The 24,891-nt window shown below is 32.0% G+C and overlaps 2 protein-coding genes across 2 annotated transcripts in view; one reads left to right on the top strand and one right to left on the bottom strand.

Moving 5' to 3' along the window:
* The window catches only part of LOC131852165 (latrophilin Cirl), a 352,107-nt gene that overhangs the window by 269,686 nt on the left and 57,530 nt on the right, over positions 1 to 24,891 (bottom strand). The window lies entirely within an intron of this gene.
* LOC131851654 (uncharacterized) lies at positions 1,796 to 3,049 on the top strand. Its single transcript, XM_059202176.1, has one exon. It carries the CDS (start codon positions 1,796 to 1,798, stop codon positions 3,047 to 3,049), a length of 1,254 nt encoding a protein of 417 aa, XP_059058159.1.

Genomic DNA, 24,891 nt, shown 5'->3' with positions numbered 1-24,891 from the left:
AGTAATTACAAGTTCTCCTTTCTAGCCGGCGTGGCATTGTGCTCACCTCACAATGCGGAGGAATCTTTTTGTCCACGCTATCGGCTGTTCGCACCCACTGTGCGCCCGCCACTAAGGGGACATATATTTAGAAGCGCTGACGTTGGACTGTCTATTGACAGCTTATGTATATGTGAATTTCTAGTTTAAACTTTATTCTGTCGTAAAAAAGAACAATTCAAACTACCATCTTTCAGAATATTTACAACATTGGAGAATTAGTTACAAGGGAAACTTTAACTTTTTTTTGTTTTAATAAACTCCTAGACCAATACAAGTATATTGATTTTTTAAATAAAGGATAGCTTATATCTTAAAGCCACATTTCATTAAGATCCTTTTAGTTCTGAACAAAACAAATTGACTTACACATTTATATCAATACGGATGTTTATTATTTTGAATCGAACCTGAGACCATCGGGAAATAAAGCAAGTGAAATAAAATTCTTAAAAGAAACTTGCTCTTGTTGAACTAATACAATTCAGTGCTGGCACTTTTATGAACGTAACTGGTTCACTCGTTTAATCATTGAGCGTGTAACGTATGGAAGTTTGCAAATAAATTTAGAGTGTAGTAGCCAAAGTAAATTAACTTGAGTGCTCCAGGTAACTTCAACTTGACTCACACGGAGCTTAGTACAATCCTACAATAGCAGCCTAACTATCCATAGTAATATTATAAATTTTAAAGTGTTTCTTATCTCTTTTTGATTAAACAATTGAACTGATTTTAATTTAATTTGACGATAATATAGATCTTAAAAAAAAACAGACGAAACCTCAGATAACATATAGCATTATAAATGCAAAAGTCTGTTTCTCTGTCTGTTCACTGCGATCTTTCAATGCGAAACTGTTGAATGTGTCATAATAACTTTTGAAGTGTAGTATAATATATAATTTATTTTCAATTCTAAATTCAAAGAGATATAACTTATATATAAGTCTATGCTATCCTTTATTTCCAAAACAAGACCTCGATGGTCTCCCAGTTTAGCACGCCGCCTTGCTTCCGATGGCCCGGGTATTCCTAGCATGGTACATCACTCATGAGTATTATTGTTTGCATCGGTCTATAGCGTATTTTCTAGGTATACTATGTATGTACATATTTAAAAAACAGTATTTGTGTCAGTTGTCTAGTACAAGACACAAGCTCTGGGACTAGAGTTTTTCTGTGAATTATCGTAAATTATTATTATATTATTTGAAAAACTGATATTTGAAGACATTCTATTAAGAACCTTCGCTCGGATATATTTGTCACTAAAACATACCTTTTGACACGTATACTAACAATATTGAGGGTTTGCATTAATTCAGTTACAAGTAGTATAAATACGATCGAATTGCTCATTACGCGTGAATGTGGAGATAAGTTGAGAGCGAGCGGACATCGCCCACATTTATCTGAGTCGTCTTCTGAATTAAAACGATTAATTCTTGCATAGGAACGCATTATCCAATGTCGTATCAGTTTATACGGTATAAAGTTCATCATCATCATCATCATCAGCCCGGAAAACGTTCACTGCTGAACAAAGGCCTCCCCCAAAAATCTTTACGACGATCGGTCCTGCTCTTCTAGTAACCAACGCTTTCCAGTGATCTTGACCAGATCGTCGATCCACGCTATAAAGTTAAATCTGGAGAATTATCTAATTCATCGAACCCATACATGAAGTCGCGCGGGCGCATTGCTCTGTGGTGCTCGTGATTTAGGTTGCATTTTGAATGCGTTCGCGTAGTATAAAATGACGACAACAGTAAAATGTGCAAGTTGCAATATTGTTATTAACGAACTGTTAGCATATGTGCAAAATAAAATCTCAATCGTGGATGAAGAGAGCCTGGTGAAAATTTGTTTGTCTTCATTTAATAGTGATCAAATAAATGAAGCTAAAACGTTATTATTTGAATCGCTATCAGCTGATCATCGTAAAAAGCCACGTAAGGGACAAGGCCGAGAAAATCGGGAGTTAAAGGATATTATCAGCCTATTTAAAGTCGCAGACCCTGATATAATGCCAGTGTTTGTTGCACGTGAATTGGAGAAATTACCACCAATAACTTTCGATCATTTGGATGTCTCTAAATTACTCAAGGATCTACTACTGGTGCAGGCCGAGATTAAGGAAATAAAATCGTCCTACGTAACTCTGAATCAGCTTGAGGTCGTAAAGAACCAGATACAGAATACGACGATAGGAGCTGTAACACCATTTTCTGTACATAACATCAATATCAAGAGAGGAGCTGCATATGAGGACAGCGGGCCAATTGGTTTACCTCATCTCAATGACTCAGCATTAACGGATGAGAATAATATATCTCAATGTGCAATATCCGCGAATAATAGTAGTTTAAAATACCAAAACATTAATATAAATCAGATGGAGGGTAGAGAAATAACCGAACTGAATGCAACATTGTTGTCGCCGCTGGGTGTTAGTGGCGACGGCGGCGACGGCGGCGAGAAGCGCGGAGAAGGGGACGAAGTGCGCTATGACTCACGGTGCAACGGTGCGGAAGGTGAGAACTATGCGTCATCGCCTACGCTTGCTAAAGAGCGCTTCGATCAGACTGTTGCAAGTAATGATTGCACCTATGCAAACGTATTGAAGTCGAATGCGAGCGAAGTAATAGATAGCAAAGCGAAACAGAAATGGACTTTAGTACGAAATAAAAAACCATACAAAAATATACGTTTCACTGGAAAAATGGGCAATAGCAATATCGAACCTGAACAAAAATTTAGGGCAGCTGATAGAAAAATACCTATTTTTATTACGAATGTGCATATGGGAACTTTAAAATCAGACATAAGTAATTATATCTACAGTAAAACCAATGAAACTGTCAATCTAGAAAAGATTACTATGAAAAGGAAAAGTGAATATGATGCTTATAAGTTCTTTGTTGCGCAATCTAAAGAACAATTATTTTTAGATGAGAAACTGTGGCCTAAAGGCATAATTTTTCGACTCAGCATCTTCTGGCATATATGAGTGACTCAGTCACTCATATATGCCAGAAGAGATGATGAAAACAGTAGTGATACCTATAATTAAGAATAAATCTGGTGATGTATCAAATAAAAACAACTACAGACCCATCTCTCTAGCCACAGTTATCTCGAAGGTATTTGACGGCATGCTTAACTCTAGGTTGACTCAACATATAAAAATACATGACAATCAATTTGGCTTTCAAAAGGGATTGTCAACTGAAAATGCAGTGTTGTGTGTGAAGCATGCCGTCCGATATTATACTAATCGGAAAACGCCAGTCCATGCATGCTTTCTAGACCTGTCAAGAGCATTTGATCTGGTTTCTTATGATATTTTGTGGAAAAAGCTTGAGGAAATTAATTTGCCACCAGATCTCATAAATATCCACAAATACTGGTATGCTAATCAGGCCAACAGCGTCCGATGGGCGGGTACCATGTCACAGTCATACAGATTGGAGTGTGGCGTGAGGCAAGGGGGGTTGTCGTCGCCGATACTTTTCAATCTGTATATTAACGAACTGATAGTTGCATTGGGTAGTACTCATGTCGGCTGTCATATAGACGGTGTAAATGTAAATAATATAAGTTATGCGGACGACATGGTGCTTCTGAGTGCATCAGTATGTGGACTTAGAAGACTCATGGCTATCTGTGAGTCATATGCGCGTCGGCACGGTCTGGTTTATAATGCAATAAAAAGTAAAGTCGTGGTCTTCGAGGCCAGAGGCAATAATACAGATGTTTTTCCCGAAGTCAAACTCAATGGCATAGCGCTGGAAAGGGTGTATAAATTTAAATACTTGGGACATCTGTTGAACTCTGACCTTAGAGATGACGACGATATTGAACGAGAAAGGAGAGCGCTGGCGGTGAGGGCGAATATGATAGCGCACAGATTTGCGCGGTGCTCTAGGGATGTCAAGATCACTCTGTTTAGATCATTTTGTACATCCTTTTACACTTGCAATCTGTGGGCTGCATACACCCGAAAGTCCTACAGCGGGCTTCGCGTTCAGTATAACAACGCATTCAGGGTGTTGATGGGGCTGTCGCGATGCTGCAGTGCATCAGGGATGTTCGCGGAGTACCGTGTGGATTGTTTTTATGCTACAATGCGGAAAAGATGCGCATCCCTGGTGCGGAGGGTACGTGCCAGTACCAACAGCATCCTGAGCATGATTGCGGGCAGGCTGGACTGTGCATATGTTAATCACTGCTGTACTATTTCTAATGGAATGGTACAGCGGTGATTTTTATACTGATTTATATGTGAATGTATTTTAATTTATATTTTAACTTAATTTAATATTAATTTTTGATATTATTTGTATTATTATTATTTTTGTGTGTGTATTTTGTGTCTGTAGTCTGTACGTACTAACATTAATTATAAGAAATCTGTAATACTAACAAAGTGGGCAATTAAGCCTGATAATAAATACATTATTATTATTATTATTATTATTATTATTATTATAAATACATGACAATTTTAGACTTTTTACAAACGACTTTAATTAAAGCTACACAACAACACACACATAAAGAAGTTTTTTGGAAAGTGAAATAAATATTCAATTATAGACGGCCTCAGTGATCTAACGGTTTTAGCACACCGAACATACATATAACTTTATTTTGTAAATTTTATATACAATGTATTTACACCAAAATGTATATAAATATTTATATTAATCTAATTGTAAATATATACATAGAAATATACCTATATACATATTCATAAATTATATATGTATTTACAACGTAATGTACTCGTAGATGGTGCTGTATGAACTGGCCATATTATTATTGTATTACATTCTTCTGTTAAGAATTTTCATATGTTTACTACGAATTAGTGAGGCGCTAGTGTATACCATTTCCAGTACATGTTACTTCCATTCTGATTCCTCTTGTATACGAGTTCCAATTATATTCTCGAATGCACACAGCGGTTCGAGCCTATAAAATCGCTGTAGTCGGTTTACGAAAATAGTTCAGACTTTTTACTTTTTTTGTGCTATCTGGTTTCCGTATATTATGAAACCAGAATTCAACTTGAACGTAAAATAAATACGCTCCAATAAAAAAATCAGTCGATGAAGTTTCATTTTAATGATACGGAATAATGAAAAGAGATCATGAAGGTAATGTAGAAATATTCATTTTAACATCACTCAATACAGCACTCTCCTGCTAAGTGAAATATTTAGAACCCTAATACGTATACAATAGGATCTTATGTACTATGACAAGAAGCTTCCTATAGTTTCATTTCAAATGTTACCTTTGATATATCGATGCATTCGTGCTTTACTCCCTTAGAACACCTCTTCTGAATTACCTGAGGATCAAAAAGAGAGATGTAAAATTGTATTCTTACTATGTCACGACACAAGAATTATTATATTAACATATACATACATATAAGTTGAAAAATAGTTTTTTTTCAGTGAATTGTATTTTTTTAATTATTAATAATTTACCCGTAGAATAACTCTACGTTTCATTTGCGTGACAGGATCACTGATAGTAAGAAATTAACTAAAAAGTTCATAAACCCCATTAAATGTTAGTCACCACTCAGCCACTCGTCTCACTTTAACGCAAATCCTCAACGATATTACTCAATTTATTATGCATTCCACTAATCTCGGTGGCAGCCTGCAAAATTAAGCAACTCCACTCTAAACAAGCTTATTATGCGACCTAAACAAAGAGTATGGTTAAAATATTGGAGGCTCGGAGCGTCGGCTGTCCGTCCAACTTGATCGAACATTAGCAGGCTAACGGTTACTGTTGAAACATTAATTTCGTTCAGGAGCAGGGAAGTAAATTCGTTTAAACACCCCTCGAGAAAGTAATTTACATCTCCTTATCTGTAGAGAACAGGAGGGTAGATTTTTTCCCGCGCGCGCGAAAACCTCGATAGCGTAGTGACAGATTCGATGGCGGTGTATTTGACACCTGAACCTTTGTGCATAGATCGACGGCTGCGGTTAATATTGCCATATTTCACACGATGATCCCAGGAAATATTTTTTTTAATGACGGGTTGGATGGCTTTGGAAATTTGGAGGATTCGCTAAAGAAATTTCAAGTGAAGTGTGGCGCGTATCTTTGAAGTTTATTTCCGAGTTGTAATAAGAATTGGAATAAAAATGAGGAAGTAGGTTTCCTTTAGAGGACAAAAATAATGCTCGCTTAACATTTTTAATGGCAGAACTTCTAGTTTCTTTTAAAAAGGAAGATGCGAACTAAAGCTACAGGTATTTACATTATGTTAATTTACTTTCTCATTAAAGTGCTTAATTACGTTTGTACTAAAATTTAGTTGCTTTGAAACAAACATTTGCGTAGTTAATATTGCCTTTTGGTAATTAGATTACATTATATTCTGATCTAGTATAATGAAAAACTAATAAATAAAAAAAAATACAAATTAACAACTTAACATCTTTCAGATTTGTTATATAGTCTCAAATTTAGTATTACTATGTGACGTTAGTAATAGTACTAAATTGAATTTAATCCGTGTTTATGGTATGCTTCTTGTGGTAATTGCAAATACTGTTTTATTTAAGAATAGCAATTTATAACAGTCCTAATTAATGTAGTTAATTGGTAATCTGACACATGATATATTTTTATGTTACTATAGAAGATTTTGTAGGATATGTGAATTTAACAACAATTGAACAACCTTGGTGGTTACGGTTTTGAACTACAAACAGACTGCTTCGCCTTCCTGTGATCGTGGATTCAATACGCGTATATTATTATTTTTCTGTGTGTAATTTTCTAATATTTTATTTTTTATTCTTTTTCTTTTATTTAATAATTTTTTTTATTTTTTTATATTTATTGTTTTTGTTTTTTTTCTTATATTTAATAAAATTGTTTTAATCAAAATAAGGACAAAAAGTCTGAAATAAATAATATAATTATTATTAAATGCTATTTTGTTTTTGTTTGCCTGGATGTTTTCTATGTAGGTCATCGTCATTTTTAGCCCATTGCCAAGACGTAGGCCTCTTCTACATTTCTACTATGTAGATATTATCATACTAAACAAAAGGAACTTATATATTTCTATCCGTTATTTTAAACCGTAAATTATCTGATGATATTATTATTCTATTTATATAATGTAAATAGATAACTGTCGATGAAAAAAAAAGAGGTTATGACATTTGGTAATGGAGTTGGAGCGAAAATATTTTGTAGAAGGAGAAACGATAATACAGATAATAAAAGTCTCTTTGTACATAAATAAGAAGGCAAGATTATAATTCAGAGACACGTTGTGCCGTGTGAGTGCTTACTTGTCCCCTCATTTGCGTATGCAAATCTTGACATGTTCTGTCTCCAGTTTTTATTACATTTTTATTATCTATGACACATACTTTATTAATGACACGTTTATATTAATTAAATCAAAGTTAAATTATTGTCTGATGAATAAGCTGTATCTTGTAGTTCCGTTGCCTTATTTCTGCTAAAATAAAACTTGTAATGGTAAATTTATTCATATGTGGTTATAAACGTATACGATGTGATATATCAAACAATTAGATTAACTATTTTGACAATATTGCCTTTACCAAATAAAATATAGTAATAATATGCATGTTTATATTCTACTTAAATACTAAATGTAGAGCAAATTTTTAATCAAAATTATTTTCAAACTCCAATTTACGAATATTTATCCACATACCTAGGATATTTTAGTCATATTTGCACCAGAAACTAATGTTTTAGTTATACAATTTAAATCTACTACATTTTTAGCTATATGTACATGCATAACATGCTTAATCTAACTTACGTACAAAATAACACGATTAGAAACAGACATTCATTTATTAAAAGATGAAAAGCTATTATTGGTTTTGATAAGCAATTTAAATTCTATACAACAGATCATCATATACCAACGACATCAAATAATTACACGGTCCCATCAATTCTTACTCCAAACGTAAAGAGAATAAAAGTTATTTCCAATTTAAAAAAAATTGTATTTGTAAGAATTTAATATACGTACAACACAATAAATATATCTACACGGCTCTAATCGTAGATGGAATAGTCAGTTGTATTTTTTTTTGGCAGATTTGACCTGAATCCCTCTTAGATATAAGTTGGGGCAGTAAACCACTAGACTACAATGCTCGATAAGAGAAAATAAGAGAAAATATTTAAAGCTAAGTTAATCTGTGACACAATTGCACACGATCCTTATAAAAAGACAAAACGCAGTGCTCCGAATCGAAACGTCGCTGGGCAAAATGAAACAAAAGTCTCCCGAGAGATGTCGACACTGGACTAGACCGTTTTGACATGTATTAATGGTTGCCTCGCAACCAACGTTGAGATAAATAGTCCTCAACCATTAATGAGATAAAAACGTGACTAAGATCATTTCCGTTATTCGTATGGTATTCGGTTCTTGGTTAATAGTTAATACTGATGTATTTGGGACAACGGTAACCTTTTAAAAGATTAGACGAGCAGTTGTTTCGGTTTGTAAAGTGTTTGAAGCAGTTACAGTGGACATCATGTATGAGAAAGTTGTGAATAAGTATTGTTCTTTGATATGTGCTCTTCTGTATAACATTATCTACAAAATTTAAAAGTATGTTCACGCATTCCGTGACACTATGGGTTTAATAAGTTAAATATTGTTATTATCTTATTGATAATATACGAAGTAGACGTACAACGTTGAATAATGCTTTAAAATTTGACCTTCTTAATATGTTATTTATGAACGTTACAAGAATATTTTAAAATTTTACCTATATGAAAAATTTTATATTAATTTTAAAAAGATAAAGAATAATTCGTAAATTGGCAATAAGAATGTTTAAAAACTGCGTACACAATGAACAAATAATGTAACGTGTGCAATTCAATAACTTAATAAAATGAAAACCGCTGGAAACACAACTTCTAAGTAAACACTTATAAGAGGCAACATCAAAGGGAAAGTCTTAGCATTTTTACACCCATACAAGGTCACGCGAAGGAAACCCCGATTTCGTGACAAATACATCGATTAAAGCAAAATACCTAAGCCGAGCTCACGATTTCCGTTTCTTACTATCATTACGGAAAAACCGTTAGTGATAAAAACAAGTACGTTTTTGTCCATTCAAGAGATTTCTGTGCTCCATTGTGCACAATATATTTCGATACATATAAATTTTAAGTAATATTATCTAACAGTGAGTGTATTCTATTGAGTGATATACAGCCAACGTCACAACTGATAATAGCTTTACTGTAATTATACATGTGTTCTTTAATATATTATTTGTATTTTCTTTATTTTATATTACAAATAGAATATATTCTATCTATCTATCTTTAGGTAAGAATTTAAAAAAATTATCAAGTATGTTTTATTACACATTATTAATAATTAGTCGATTGTTTTCTTTTCATAATATTCAAATAATGACAATTTGTATGAAAAAATAATTATTATATATTCTAAGATATGTTAATATAAATTTCAGAATATATAATAATGAATAGTACAGCAATGTACATTCTGGAAATTATACATTACAAATATAATTTAACTATAGGTAAAATAAACGTTTTCCATGATTTATATATAATTGTCTATACATGACATAGTTCTGTCACTCTGTTCTATATAAATCCATGTCTTTGAAAACCTTTTTCTTTCTCTTAATTGTACCTTGTGTCAATAAATATTATCTTTCCGCAAACAATAGCAAAAAACAAATTGAAACACTGTCGCCTAATATTTAAGTTGCGCTTAAGTGCTGAAAAAAAACTGAATATCCGTCGTGTTTGAGTCAAAACCGCATGCAGTCCAAAACGTAGCGAAAGAACCCAAACAACCGAGGGACAAACATGTAAACACAACGAAACAACAGTGCGTCGGAGCTTCCTGCCTGTGGGCAAAAAAAAAAAACCGTATCAACAGATCTACCCCTGGGATAGCAAAATACTACAGCCCTAGGAAAGAGAGGTTATATTTGAACTTCGAACGATGCATTTTATTTGTTGTACAATTAGTGACATGCTCGGTTTTGCATGAATGTCATCAAATAATGTCTTTTTCTTTAAATATATTATTTGCCAATAATGTATAGTAGTAGTAGTAGTATAATACTCTATAGGTGCAAGAAATGTATTATATCCGTTAACTAATTTATCTACTATTAATAAAAAACAAATTTCCTTCCTTTTGGAATACTAATCAGTTTAAATAATAATTCGTCAGAGGACATTGTGTTACAATATGTATACATTATATAATGGAGCGCATTTAGTTTTGTAAAAGTTTCTGAGTTGATATAACGATGTGACAGACGAACGAAACCCAAAGCCACACTGTGAGGGGTCCTTTGCACTTTTTTACTTCAGAAACCTAAAAAAAATGTCCTCATTCCCTCACTAATAACAAACCCACAACCCTAACGTGTAATTTACACACAGGTGGTGGGTATAAATTACAGAAAAAGTGGCATTTTTTATTGATATTAAAATTGAATTATAGACTATCGTTTGGTTAACCGCAAATTATGTTTAATGGGTGTTTGGATGGGCTTTTTTATTCAAACAAAAATATTTCACCAAATGGCATAACTATTCGTTTTTCTTCTAATTATAATCATACGACCCACCCGATGTAAACTGGTAACCGTCATCTGTAGCATCACTGCCATCACGTCTTCTGACAGCGGTGGTTCCTCACCTTGTAATTTTTTTATACTACGATTGTGGCAAACTAACCATCTGATGATAAATGGTAGCGTAGCCTATAAACGCCTGAGACACTGAGATATTAGCAAGCCCGTGTGGTAATGCATCCCATATACTGTCATCCGCAACAATGAATATCAACTGTTGTTAACAGATCATTGATATGCAGCAGAAACAATGTCGGAGATAACAGTGCCTTGCGAGACGCCAGCGTTAATGTCCATGCTATGTATAGATTTCATGCCTTTTGCCTAAGTCTAGCTTAAAGTATCGTACAAACAAACCATCATTAAAACAAACTTAACAATAGCATAGTGTAACAAACAATTCCAATAAAGATCTATTAAATGCATTAAGGATTCAATAATTCAAAAAGGTTGAAGAAATGACAAGTTAATACCAGTCCAGTTTCCCATTTTAAAAGGTTCATTAAAAGTTAGTGGAAAATCTTTCATTATAAGTACCTATTGAAAGGTTCTGAAATAAAGACTCTTTGGAGGATCTATTATTATCTGTGCACAGCGTTTTTTACTCTTTAACTACACGTCAATAATCCATTAATTGGATATTCCTGTCCTATTCAGACTTCTTCTATACATCTTAGCGTTATTTAGTACCCATTCAATAGCAAGGATTGAAAGGCTTTGATAAATTGAATAGAATTTCCAAATTTAAAACTCTATAACAAAGTATTAAGTAGTTTTATTTTAGTCTGACTTTATACTTTTTCTTTTTTTGTTAATGACAACTCGTTGACTCTATTAATTTTCCAGTGCCATTTAGCCAGTGGCAAATATAAATTTCCCTATTTTCATCAACTTCAATGTTAAATAAAAGCACAATTTTGAATACATTTTTACAAACTACGTCAAATACATTCTTAATTATTATATATTAGTTATTTATTAGTATTCTTAATTATGTATGTGTTGTATGTATGTATTTTGATTACTTAAATTATTATTGCACTGTTATCATTTGAATAAAAATGTTCTAAATTCAAAATTATGTAGATTTAACATTGAATTTAGAACATTTTTAAAAGTATAATAATTTTGATTACTTCTAAAACACAAATAATCTTAATAAAGTTGTAATTGTCGTTTAAAATTTTAAATTACAATTGCATGGAACTATGTAAACACTTTTAGGCATTGAACATTTGTTGGCAATTAGTGGTACAAATGAATCAGAAATATTCGTCCTCTTAGAATAGAATAGAAAATCATTTATTCATTCAAATAAACTTACATTAAAGCACTTTTGAATAGTCATCACATTTTTTTTAATCTACCGCTCATTCGGAAAGCTGTCATCACAAGAAGAACGAGCAAGAAAGTTTAAGTTGAAATGTGTGAAAACAAACTACCAATTAGCACTATTTTAATTAAATACTCAAATAGAAAAAATATTGAATATACAACCAACAGGTTAAGCAACTAAATAAAGAGTAAATCAGTAGTGATTAAAGCAGAACAGTCCCTACAAGCAGCAGTCGTTCACAAGTATGACTGAATAGCATAGAATAAAATAATTCTTGTATGAAATAATGCAAGCACTTCCTTTATAACCACTACAAATAATTGCATAGATGAAATTTAGGTAGACCAGTGCCAACTTATAAACCGTAATTTTTTTTTGCTCAGTCCAACTACATCAGCAGTGAGCACATACCAGCACCAGCGCGCACTTCAATTATGCAAAGTATGGTAGTAGTGCCAATCAAGGCACGGCCTTTACCTGTTCGAGCTCCGGGAAAGGCATCCCAGTGAACGCCATTTACATCACTACATATATGTATATTTTGGTCAATAGTATACTTTTCTAGCAAAATAAGGATAAACATATATTGTGTGAATTGATTTATTAAAATGATCAATACGCAACCGACATTTTACGTTGTATTATTGTAACAAATATCAAAGTGTATAATATTAAATAATATTTGTTTCAATTAATATATATGATAAATATAATATTAGGTTGTATTGCACCATACAAATATTAAAATAAATTAAATAGAAAAAAAACATTAAATTCGTTGCGTATTGAACCAATCTACATAACAAGATTGACACACAAGATTTTTACTAAAAAAACATTTATATTTCAAAGATTCATACAAAAATGATTTGCTTTCTAGTAACTCAAGCTTGGTCGTCATATAAATTCCGGTTACGAATCATATTAAAAAAATTGAATTACGAATTCTGCAGTTCTAAATTTAAAACTGCGAAGAATATCACGGAAATCCCGCGGAAGGTATAATTTTATTTATGGACTCAAGATAAATTCTATAACTAGGCAGAATGGACAATGCTCTTCGCCTGTCCGAATTGTATAAATTATAAAACAACAATCTAAATTTAAAGTGGCCGTTATAAAAGAGTGGTACTAACAAATAATTTCTCATTTCACACCGTACATTTATCACAGCAATGGTGCCTTGAAAGAAAACAAACACAGGAAATTACCGTGAAAACGGGAACTAAAAAGGGGCAAAGAAATTCGCGCGATGTTGTTTCTACCCTCGTATATCATTCTAATCGCGTAAACTCTGCGGGTATTAAAAGGGAATATTTTATGTTTGTCTGTCTGTTTGGCTCGCGGCCAGAACATAGTGAGATGAGCGCTTCGCTCAACTATAGATTTTAGATTGAATCTCTATTTTATTTCCGCTGTGGTATCGATGGTCGGATTATAAATGGCGACTGTAATATCCTAAGTTAATATTGTTAGTGAGGCAAACTTAATATTACAAATGCGATTGTGTATCTGTTTGTTACCTTTTCACTGCTAAATCACAGATCAGGCCTTAGTGAAATTGGGCATGAAAATAAAATGTTTTGGACAAAGACTGTCTTTTACCTAAAAAAGTCTTAAGAACCCATCAGGGTTATTTAATACCTAAAAAATAGACGAAATCGCGGTCTTGAAGTAGTATGTTAATGTTGAATTGAAGGTATAAATAATGATAACTAAAAATATATTAATGGAAATTATTTTATTCTACCAACTCGATCACAATATGTAATAAACTCAGAAAATAGGCAAGAAACAATGACACTCGTTGCAAGTAAAATATATTATTTTACAAGTTTCAAATGATGTGTAAATTGTAACTAATACTGCACTGTAATAAGTCGTAATAGTTTTTAAAAAAATAAAGTAATAATCAATAAGTATCAATTAGTAATAGGTTCATTGGGCAAATATACTAAACAATTCAATTTAAATAAGGTTCATTATTTTGTCACACAAATTAAAAAGAAATGGAAGTAACCCAACTTTTTATATTTCGAATTATTTGAAGTTATTAAATCGCTATTTTTATTAATGTGGCAGCTTCTCGATCACGAGATAAACTATTAAAAATATTTACCTCTAATCACATACGTCGAAAAAGTATTATAAAAGTTTCGAAAAAAATATATATTTAAATATCATTACGAAATGAGACTGAAATGAAGGGGCCTGCATTATCGATGTTAAGTGTGAACAAAATCGAATCGATACAGAAACGGCCCTACCATCGGCTGGATGGTAAATCACTAGCATGATTACTTCGACTACGACGAGCGTGTAATTAAATTACAACACTCGAAACTTCAAGAGACCCTTCAATGTACGAGAGTTCGAAAACGCGCGTCCCCTTAATATTAAACTGTTTGTGGTGCAAGTAACAAGAGCTTGCGATTTTTATAACTACAACATAATACACTCACGAGCAACCAAATCGACTCTACATTCAAACATTTTTCTAAATAATAATAAAAAGAATATATTAAAATTCATCAGAAACTTATGAAACAATCGACGGTATAAAGTTAATAATATCATGTTCAAGCTACGAAAGACCGTCTTCTAATGTTTTATTAAGGATAACTCTAAAACTACTGGTCGGATATTGATTGAATTTGTATGGTAAAAAACGACAAACACCAGTTTTCAAATAAACAAATAATAATTACTATAGATTAACGTTATAAAAGTTCTAGTATACCTACAACATATAAACTTACACGTTTAAGTTAATAAAACCAAAAAAATATATTCACAAAGGCTCAAAATGTCCCATGAACAATTTAACTTTTGACTGTAAGAAATTCAAAATAATAACATAGTCAGTTAATACTAATAGTATTACCGATTATGTCATTAATTTCTGATAATTATCTGCTACAGTATAAGTTCTAACATTAAGATATAACAATTACAAACGCTGAATGCCTATCACTTGTGCGGCTAGACAAGACTTCCAATTTCAATCGAAAATTTCACAGTTCTAAACTTAATGGTAATACCAAACAATAACATTTAAATAATAATGGCTGATGTATTTTTTAAATATTATGAAAATATGTTAAAAACAGCATCTATATAAAAATATACTCTTTTATCTTTAAAAGAGAGACGGATGGTATGTTATTATTTTACACGGACAAGATACAACATGATAACAAACCATTGTTGCCAAATACCCACATTTTAAAATGAATTGCGCAAATAAACTGTTATTTTATTAATCCCAATTTAAAGATAAATCGAAACATAATTGGGGATTATTAATAATTTAATCACGTACTGTTTGTTTATTCATTATAATTTTATATTTTAATATATTATTGGCTCTTTAAGCCTTTCAAAATTGTTCTCAATTATGATTATTTGTCTTTATATTCTGAATACCAATAAGGATTATTTATATTGGCGGTATTATATATCTGATTGAAAATAAATTTAATTTCAAGTATGTAACGGTCTCGGTGGTATAGCGGTGTAACACATCGCTTTAATTCCGATAGTCGCGTTTGGTTCCTTGCACAATACAAATATTTGAATTCATTAGTATGATAGTTTCTATTGGTCTGCATGTTTTCTATGTAAATTGTGTATGTATTTACAAAAAAAAATCTATCTGTTGTCTAATACCCATAATACAAGCACTGCTCTAGTCTCTCTAGAGACTAGACTAGACTCTAGTCTAGATGGCGCTAGATCACCGAGACCGTCAACATACTACCATAGAAACAAATTTTTTTAGACAACATTTCATACAACCAAAAAGAAAACGACGTAAAAATAATAACATGCAAACATACTCTCACAATCACCACAATACTTAATAACCGTCGTTTGTTTCGCATGGAAGTAAAAGAAAAAGAGGGTATAATTCAATGCGCCGTACAGATAATAGGCTTAAAGAAATCTTATTAATGTAGTCGAGGCTTACAACTGTAGGCGTGAATGTGGCCGAGCTCGCGGCATTACAAGTTCTGTATGAGTGTTTGCTAACTCTGAGGCAGCAGTTTTGTAGTAAACTTAATACATAAACACTTTTATAAGACTATTTTTCATATACGGTGACGTAAAAATTTTATTTGTAACAGTCATTGTTTTATACTCATTTTAATGATTAAATTAGCTGTCGAGGATGACGAGGAAAAATTTTGAAATTACGTCATTGATTATAATATTATAATACATAGACCTATACTACAAATTCTTATAAAAGACCTAAATAGGAAAATAAAATATATAACAAAAAAGAAATAAATGTCATTTGGACATATGAGATATACTATAGACATATCACAAACTACTGTACAATACCAAGGAGTTCCTATCTTATCTACCTACATATAAAAGTTTTTCAGTAATTAACTGTCACTAAATACTATCGCCCTCTAGTCCCACGGTAAACAAAGCTCGTCTTATGGGTACCAGACAACTTATATAAATGCTTAGATTTTTTTGTAAATACATACATAATATAGAAAACACCCAGATCAATACAAACAATCATACTCATGAATACAAATGTTTGCTCCGTGTGAGAACTCGAACCCGCGAGCATCGGAAGTGAAGCGGTGTGCTAAACCGATAGACCACCGAGTCCGAGTTATTATTACAAAACATATATTCATTAACTTTAATGACAAAAACAATTTAGTTAACTTTTGAAACTTGTCTTATTTTCTTTCGGTGACCATTTCGTTCTTGTTTAAGAAGAAAACAAGAACGAAATGCTTACCATGGTTTAACGAGAGTTTAATGTTGTACTCAAATACTGGTTTCAATAGATAGTTAGTTTTAACTTTTCGAGTAGATTATATCCTTTTTACTTGTCTGTGAAAAGATTTCAAGTGGAAATACAGAAAATGAATGCACAAAGAGCTGATATTAAATTAAAAATATAAACAATAAATATTAAATTAAAATAAAACTTAAATTAGGTACAATACTTAAAGATAAATAAAGTAAAAATAATAAAGATTTATTATGTATACTATAATTTATACTTTTCACATGTATTACAAATGAAATAAATATAAACAAGTACTGCAAAGGAAAAACACGTGTTTTATAAATTTTTGCAATAGTTATTCTGTAAGGAGTCATTGTATCTTCCAAACCGCAAACCAGGAAAATCATATATTGACGCAATAGGTATATAAATAAAAAAATGTAATAAATAAATATATTAATCAAGGGCAAGGCCTTTGTCAATAGTTTTTGTTATGGATGATAATGGAATTGTGCATCCGCCTGCGCTAACGGTTTACGCTGGCGGGGCACCAGTGGAGGATGATAAGATGAGCATGAGGTTAGGTCAGTTAGCCCATCGTGATAAATTCTTGGTGTCCAAAGGGATATGGTACATTGCTAGCAATAAGATCATCAGTCCTCATTACTAACAATGCCCATTGTCAATAGTTGACGTGGTCATGACCGCAATACTTGACATACCTACATTAAGTTCGGTATATTTGAATAAAAAAGACATATATAGTGCAGGACAACGAAAAACACTTTATAGTGACGTCATCACCTCATAAATATCGCTGAGTGATCACGCTAATGTTCAATTTCCTACATTTAATTTGGCAGCAAACGAGATTCCCTACAAAGTAGCCATGACCCACTTTCCATGGAATTTATCCGTTCTGAACGGTTCCCAAAGAGCCACAACAAGCGATTAGCCAAAAACCGTAAAGAGATAGGGAAGCGGGTACCGGGATGTTCCTCCTGGGAGCCAGCGCCGTAAAACTTGGAACAATACTATTAGCACACGCCGGTATACCGTGCAACTACTATTACGTCCAACTAAAGTTTTCTTTACTTTCCTCTAGAAATAAGCTATTCTTCTGGATGTGTAACGGTAGTAAAATAAATGGTTATTTTTTTATTACAGTTTGTATTGGTCGATAATTCATATTACCTACTATAAATGAAAAAGTGCGTCTGTCTATCTTATTAAGCTTATCTTTACACGATAACGGCTGAGTAAATCTTCGTCAACTTGGTGATAATTTGCAAATATGCAAATAAAAATAGTATCAAATTTAAATTAAAAACAATTTGTTTCGAAATTCTAAACCATGATGACAAATGGATGCGTTAGGTTGAAATTATTTAATAAGTCGAAATAAAATTTCAAATCATGGTTAAAATAGGTCATAATGTTAATTTTTTTAATTAATCAATCAGTATCCTACGGTGTTACTATTAATTCGCATTAAGATTAGTCGCAAGGATTATCATTTTACCTTCCTGTTTATGTATATAGAACTTATTGCAGTCATTGTGATGTCAGTAGTCAGTAGTCAGTAGTCAAGCATTATATTGTTTTGTTAAATCTAAACATTTTACACCTGATTTTTTTTATAATATCGGTATAAAGTCCATGGTCACAACTTAATTAGTAATAATAATAATAGCAAACACTAAATATTAATCCTAGTACAACATATCTCTTACAAAAAGCCACAATACTGAATATTTGCTGCATTACTAGAAATTTCCGACTTCCTCAATAACAACATCTCCACATAGCGCTACCTCTCCCACACTTGGCTAAGGCCCAGATAAAAGTAGAGAGAAGAAAAGAAACATAAAAAAATACTTGCTCAAAAGATGAAAATTAAAGTAAAATAGATCATGTGTTTTACCATAGCAATGACATGCAAAATATGATAGTTAAAAACTATACACACCTAATCGACAAAGAGAAAAAATAATAATAATTAGGGTAAATTAGGATCGCTCCAGTCGATACTTATACGTATTATAATTAGTATAATAATACAATACCTATAAGCTACTTTAATGTCTCACAAACAGACGAAATCCATGTACATATAGTCTTAATGTAATATAGATTACAAATCAAATAAAAACGTAGTGAAAAAACACCTTATTCAATTTGCATAAAAACGTCTTGGCAAGTAGACAAGACCTAATTCCCAAGCCTCAGAAAAAAAAAGTAAAAACAGTTTAGTTGGCTGTTTGTTTTCGCGGCAAATCGTCTGTTCTATGAAAGATCGGCCATTCAGCCATGACGGACTAACGAAATGGATTGTTAGTTCATCGCTTTTTTTACATTGAAAGCTTTGAAATATATCTGTTCGTTTGGCACTGTTACTCTATTGCTAGTTTGTAGAAAAAGTACAGTAATTGTAACGGAAACTTTTGTAATCAATTTTATTCTCTTTAGAGATTTTCTAGACTTAGAAGGTATTGTGTATTAAGTAAGTACGTGCACAACACCCCGTGTAAAACACAATATACATACATTATTTTTACATTTATTCGTTTTTTTATAACTAGTTTTTAGTTTTAGTTTTATTAAGCGTAGAAATTAATATCAATGATTCTATTGATGAGTTAAATTTGATTTAATATTATTTAATTTACCCGCCCAAATAAAATTAAATACATTAATAGTAATAAATAATAACCCTGGACAATTAATAAAGCGCCATCTAAACCCACGCTAAGCAGAGTGTGCGATGGGTACCTACCTAACTGATAGAAATACTTATATATTTTTCTTGTAAACACCCAGAGCGATACAAATAATCATACTCATGAATACTAATGTTTGCACCGTGCGAGGAATCGAACCCGCGACCACAGATAAGATAATATTACATACCGCAACCAAATTCCATTTCACTTAGAAATCAGATTTTTTTTAATATTATTAAATTATAAAAAAAAACAGAAATCGGATTAGCTATTTTAAAAATCGAAATCAATTAAAATTGAAATTAATTTTTAAAAATAACAATTGCCGTCACAACAAGATAATATATTGGAAGTAAATCGAACCATTTTCTTTTTTAAAAAGAAATCAACATTTCCGTATATGCTCCCCAAGTTGGTTGTAACTCCCCAAGGACTCCTAGATTACACACTACATAGGTTTGTTTTTATAAGAGCATTTGATAAACCGTGTTCCTTTGCTCCATTTGCTCTGTGAATATATAACTGTAACTTTAATACAATTGTATAAAATTATTTTTAGTTCTATTTTTCTTTTGACTAGGTAAAGCACAGGGTCTGAATCTATACAGCCATATAACCTGTGAAAATAAATAGTATACAGTTTTTGGCAATTTATTTAATAATTTTTACTATGTTTTGTCTATTAGTTTATGTAATTAGAAAATTAATACGATCTAGATAATGATTAGTAATATATAATAGTTAAAGAAATATGATATAATTGCTTTTTTCTTGAGTAGTATCGAAAGAGACCAATAAAAAAGATAAGAAATGAGAGCTAAGTAATTCGGCAATCAAGTTTCGAGCAATAAAAAACCTATACGTAAATAGGCTTTGTTCATTCGATGTTAAATTATCTTCTGCTCCGCTGTTACACACAAAATGTATGTCATACATATTCAATCAGTCCCAAAGCGTATAATAATCTTCTCGTTCACGGAACCCGTTTATAGACTACCATATATTTATAGGTGTCGATAATCGCCTATATTTTCTAATCAATAGATCTATTTGCATTTTAAAATTAACTTTTTAACCGACTTGAAAATAGGAGATACTATTGTATTCTTTTTTTAATCAACATATTTCATTCCTATATTGATCTCGTATCAATTAATTATGTAAGACATATAAAATTTATCAATGATCTTAAATACTAGTGACTAGTCCTAGTTTCGGCCGGGCTGAACAATATAGAAAATATATAACTTGCATTTACCAGGATACAGAAACTGCGTTGATACAGGAACATATTGTATGTTTTGAATGACAAAACATTTTTTAAATAAGAGCTAGCTACGATAAGGTTCTGGAGTTTAACCCACTCTTGCACAAATTATAGTACGTTTAAAATTATAATATATATATTAACAAGCATAGCACAGTGTGAATAGACGAAGATCAAAGAGCGAAGTTCTTTTTTTATAAATAATCTGAGTTTCATTTCACAACATAAATTTACAAAATCCACTATATGTACATAATTACTACTAGCATACGTATTTTTACCCGATTTCAGAAATAAAGATTTATCGAATGCAGTCCTTTTCGGGTCAAGTTGAAATTTGAGTATATTATGTTTAATAATTACTATTTATTACCTATATCTATAACAATGAGACAGCTTGATAAATGAGCGGTAGATTAAAAGAAAATGTCATGATATTAAAAAATGCTTTAATTAAAATTGAATTGAATAAAGGATTTTCTATTCTATTCTATTTCAATATAATAAATATGATGTCAGTCATTCCGATGCACTTGCATTATTATTAAAATTTATATAATTAATAAAATGTCACCGTTGACCATCAATATCCATACAGACCAAAAATTAATTTCCCGGACACGATCCCGGCATTGTAGCGATGATTTCCCACGGGATGGCGATGTTAAACGGCGATTTAATTCGTCAAATAGGATTAATAATCCATATTGGATTGGAAAATTAAAGGTATTTAATAATATTGAAAAAAATTAGATACCATCACGTAAAAATGTGCCGTACTGCATTTTATTAGGGTCGGTAATGCCTTGTAAATTACAATTCATAGAACACAATTGAAATTAAAACATTTTGTCTGTTTTCTGTTCAAAAAGTGGAAATAATTACGGGTATATATTGCAAGCTTAATATTGAACTGCATGAAATGAAAAATCAACTTCAAAATTATGATTATTAAAACAGTTTTCCCAAAATTTGAAATGACAAAAAAAATCTCGCACGAAAAAACTATTGTTTACTAGGATGCTCACTGTAATATGGTAAAATAGTTTACCTAGTGTGTGAACTGGCAATGATACGCGTTATTACTTTATTTTTACTAATAACTAGCTGGTAATAGGGTAGGCTATGAATGGGGTATTAGGATGAAAGTGTCGCCTAAAGACACATACTTTAACAATAGAACTACATTATTAATATAGTTAAACGGGTTTTAACACGAATAATTTTATGGTAAATTTAGAGAGAGGTAATACCTTTCTTTACCATTAAATTATAAGTGTTAAAACCTCTTTAACTACATTAATAATATAATTACAGTATGAAATATACTGTGAGTCCCTTGGTTGTTATGCATTTTCTTTCCTCAGGACCAGGGTGACAAGCTGGTAATTTCAATATTATAACTTGCCTTTTAAAGAGGAACACTGCTTGATAACCAAGATGCTTTAAGGCAGCAATACGAGTAGGTAATGGGGGTACAAAGATTAATTTGTACTTACAAAATAAACTATTTAAAATAGAGTTCATAAATTGTCTATTAAAATGTATATAGGTATGAAATACAATGCAGAGTAACAGCCACTCTCTAAAAATTCCAATACAAATAAAGTCTACAATCCAAAAAATATTCTACATCAGTTTAATAAAGTCTAAAGTTCTGAAATCAATAATATGTAGATTAACAATCACTCCCAATTAGTCGCAATACATAAACTAACAGTACACGGCAAAAAATGTCCTAAATCATGTTAATAAAGTCGAAAATCGTGGATACTGATCAATTATTTATTATCATATATACTTTAAACGTATGTGCGTCGGTAAAACCCTCGTAAATTGTAATTCAATTACCTCAAAGGCCCTCCGTATTGCCTCCTTAATATCACTCCTTATTGACTGTCGAAGTTGCGAAAAAAAATATTTGCCTCCATTTACCAAGACTGGCTCGGTTGATATGGAGATTGAAGGCATACCTTTCGGCTGATGTATGTATCGTATACTTAATGCTTCTTATTAATAAAACCTCGAACGTCTAAGAAACGTACTGAATTTATAATAAATATAATAACATACTTATAGGATTATCATACTCGATGGGGTAATCAGAAGAAGCTATTGTCATGACAGACATACTCACATTTCGCTGGGTATATCTAGTGCTAGTTAGAAATATAATAGACAAAGAACTTGCTAGCTTGGAAACCTAGAAATCATCGATATATAAATTCCTGGTGAATTTGCCACGATGGGCTAACTGACCTGACCTCGTGTTCTTCTTATCATCCTCCACTGGTGCCCCACTAGCATAAACCGTTAGCGCAGGCGTGAGCACCATTCCATTATTATCCGTCAAAAAAATACAGATTGTCGTATTCAAACTAACTTTGCGAGGGACTAGCTGTTGTCCAGTATCTAATGCAACCGTAATTCAATTCAATTTTAGGTTTTAATGTTTTTTATATACTTTACGTATATAAAAAACGTGCAAACCTAAGATTTATTTGTGATACGTATTATTATATGTATATTTTTTTTATATAATCAATATGCATTTTCAAGCTATTTATTCAAAAATATATCAGTTTTATGGTTCTCGTCTCTATATTATAAACCGTAAGTAAGCTTCCGCATATCAATCAGGGGGTACATAATATTTGCATTACGTACTAATATATAGAGTAACGAATAAAAAAAAACAGTTAAGTTTCATGCCAGTTCTCAATTGAATCTATATAGATTCAATTGAGAACTGGACGGAAAGGAAGCAATATTAATACAAAAAAATTTACGGCCATAAACGGCTAAAATGTCTAAATGAATAAAAGATTTTTGATTTTATTTGATCACACAGACTACAAAACGCTCTATAACATAAGTACTGTACGTTCACGATCAACACAATATAGAAACTATTCCAATTCAACTGTGAGGAGGAATTTAATCTCAAACAAAGCAAAGGTAATCTTAAAATTTTAAACAAAACGAACATAAAGAGGACAATCCCATTGTACGGCAGCTCCCCTTTTTCTCGAGCTTTTAAATTAATTAAAACACCTAAGCCAGCGTTTCTCAAACTCATGGCTAATAGAACAGTAGAGTAATAGGATCCTGGAATCTATTGCTAGTTTATTTTTTTTGTATATAATTGTAATAGAAACAAGCTGACGACCCATCTGACTATTAGCGGTAACCGTGGCCTATGTACATGAAGGATGGGTCTACTGAAATTCTGCGTTCTTTTCATTCGATACGTTCTTGACAGAACGGTAGTGGTCGTTTTGTAGTGAGGTATGAGGGTGATGTCATCCGCTGTACGACAGCTTGCGATTTATCCCCACTGGTTGCCATTCTGGTACACTCGTAGAATACGACGCGAGATATTCTTCGTATAAAACTTTAATTCTCACAATGCACTACTACTCCTTCAGCCGGCTACTTAACTGTAGCCAACTTCACCACTAAGGAACGACGTTGGGGTGGTTCACTCCAGCCCGGGTAAGGAGCAAATGCTCGAGGCCCGTACCCGGAGGTCCATTGAAGGACCTGCGGAAGACTACAACCTACCAACACACTTTACAAAAATAACGTAGAATTACATACCTAGATAAAGGTAAATTAAACATTGACTTTTTATAGAACAATAGTAAATAATCATCATTCATCATCATTGCCTTGCCTTTATCCCATTATTTGGGGTCGGCGCAGTATGTCATTCTCTTCCACTGCTCTCTATCGGTCGTCATATCTGAACATACTCTTCTTTTATTCATATCATCTTTCACACAATCCATCCATCTTTTCTAAGTGTGTACACCCCACTTTGAGAAACTCTGATATAAACTCCTCACAAGTTTTCAGGCTACATACTTTCCAAACGTAAATATTTAGATAAAAAGAAAACAAAACATTATATACCTATGTTCGAATAAAGTTACTTACTCTTCTAATGTACAATAAAAACATTACTATCTCTATTAAAAACAACATTACTAGAAGGTAATAATAATACTATTTTTAACTTAAATACTTAGTTCAGCATGCATAAAAAACTTTGTTTTAAATTATTAAAA

The sequence above is a fragment of the Achroia grisella genome, unplaced genomic scaffold (assembly GCF_030625045.1).
Source record: "Achroia grisella isolate CSIRO2021 unplaced genomic scaffold, CSIRO_AGI_Agris_v1 utg1174, whole genome shotgun sequence".
NCBI classification, from domain to species: Eukaryota; Metazoa; Arthropoda; class Insecta; order Lepidoptera; family Pyralidae; genus Achroia; species Achroia grisella.
Note: the sequence above shows the minus strand (reverse complement) of the source record. Positions and strands in the feature narration are given on the sequence as shown.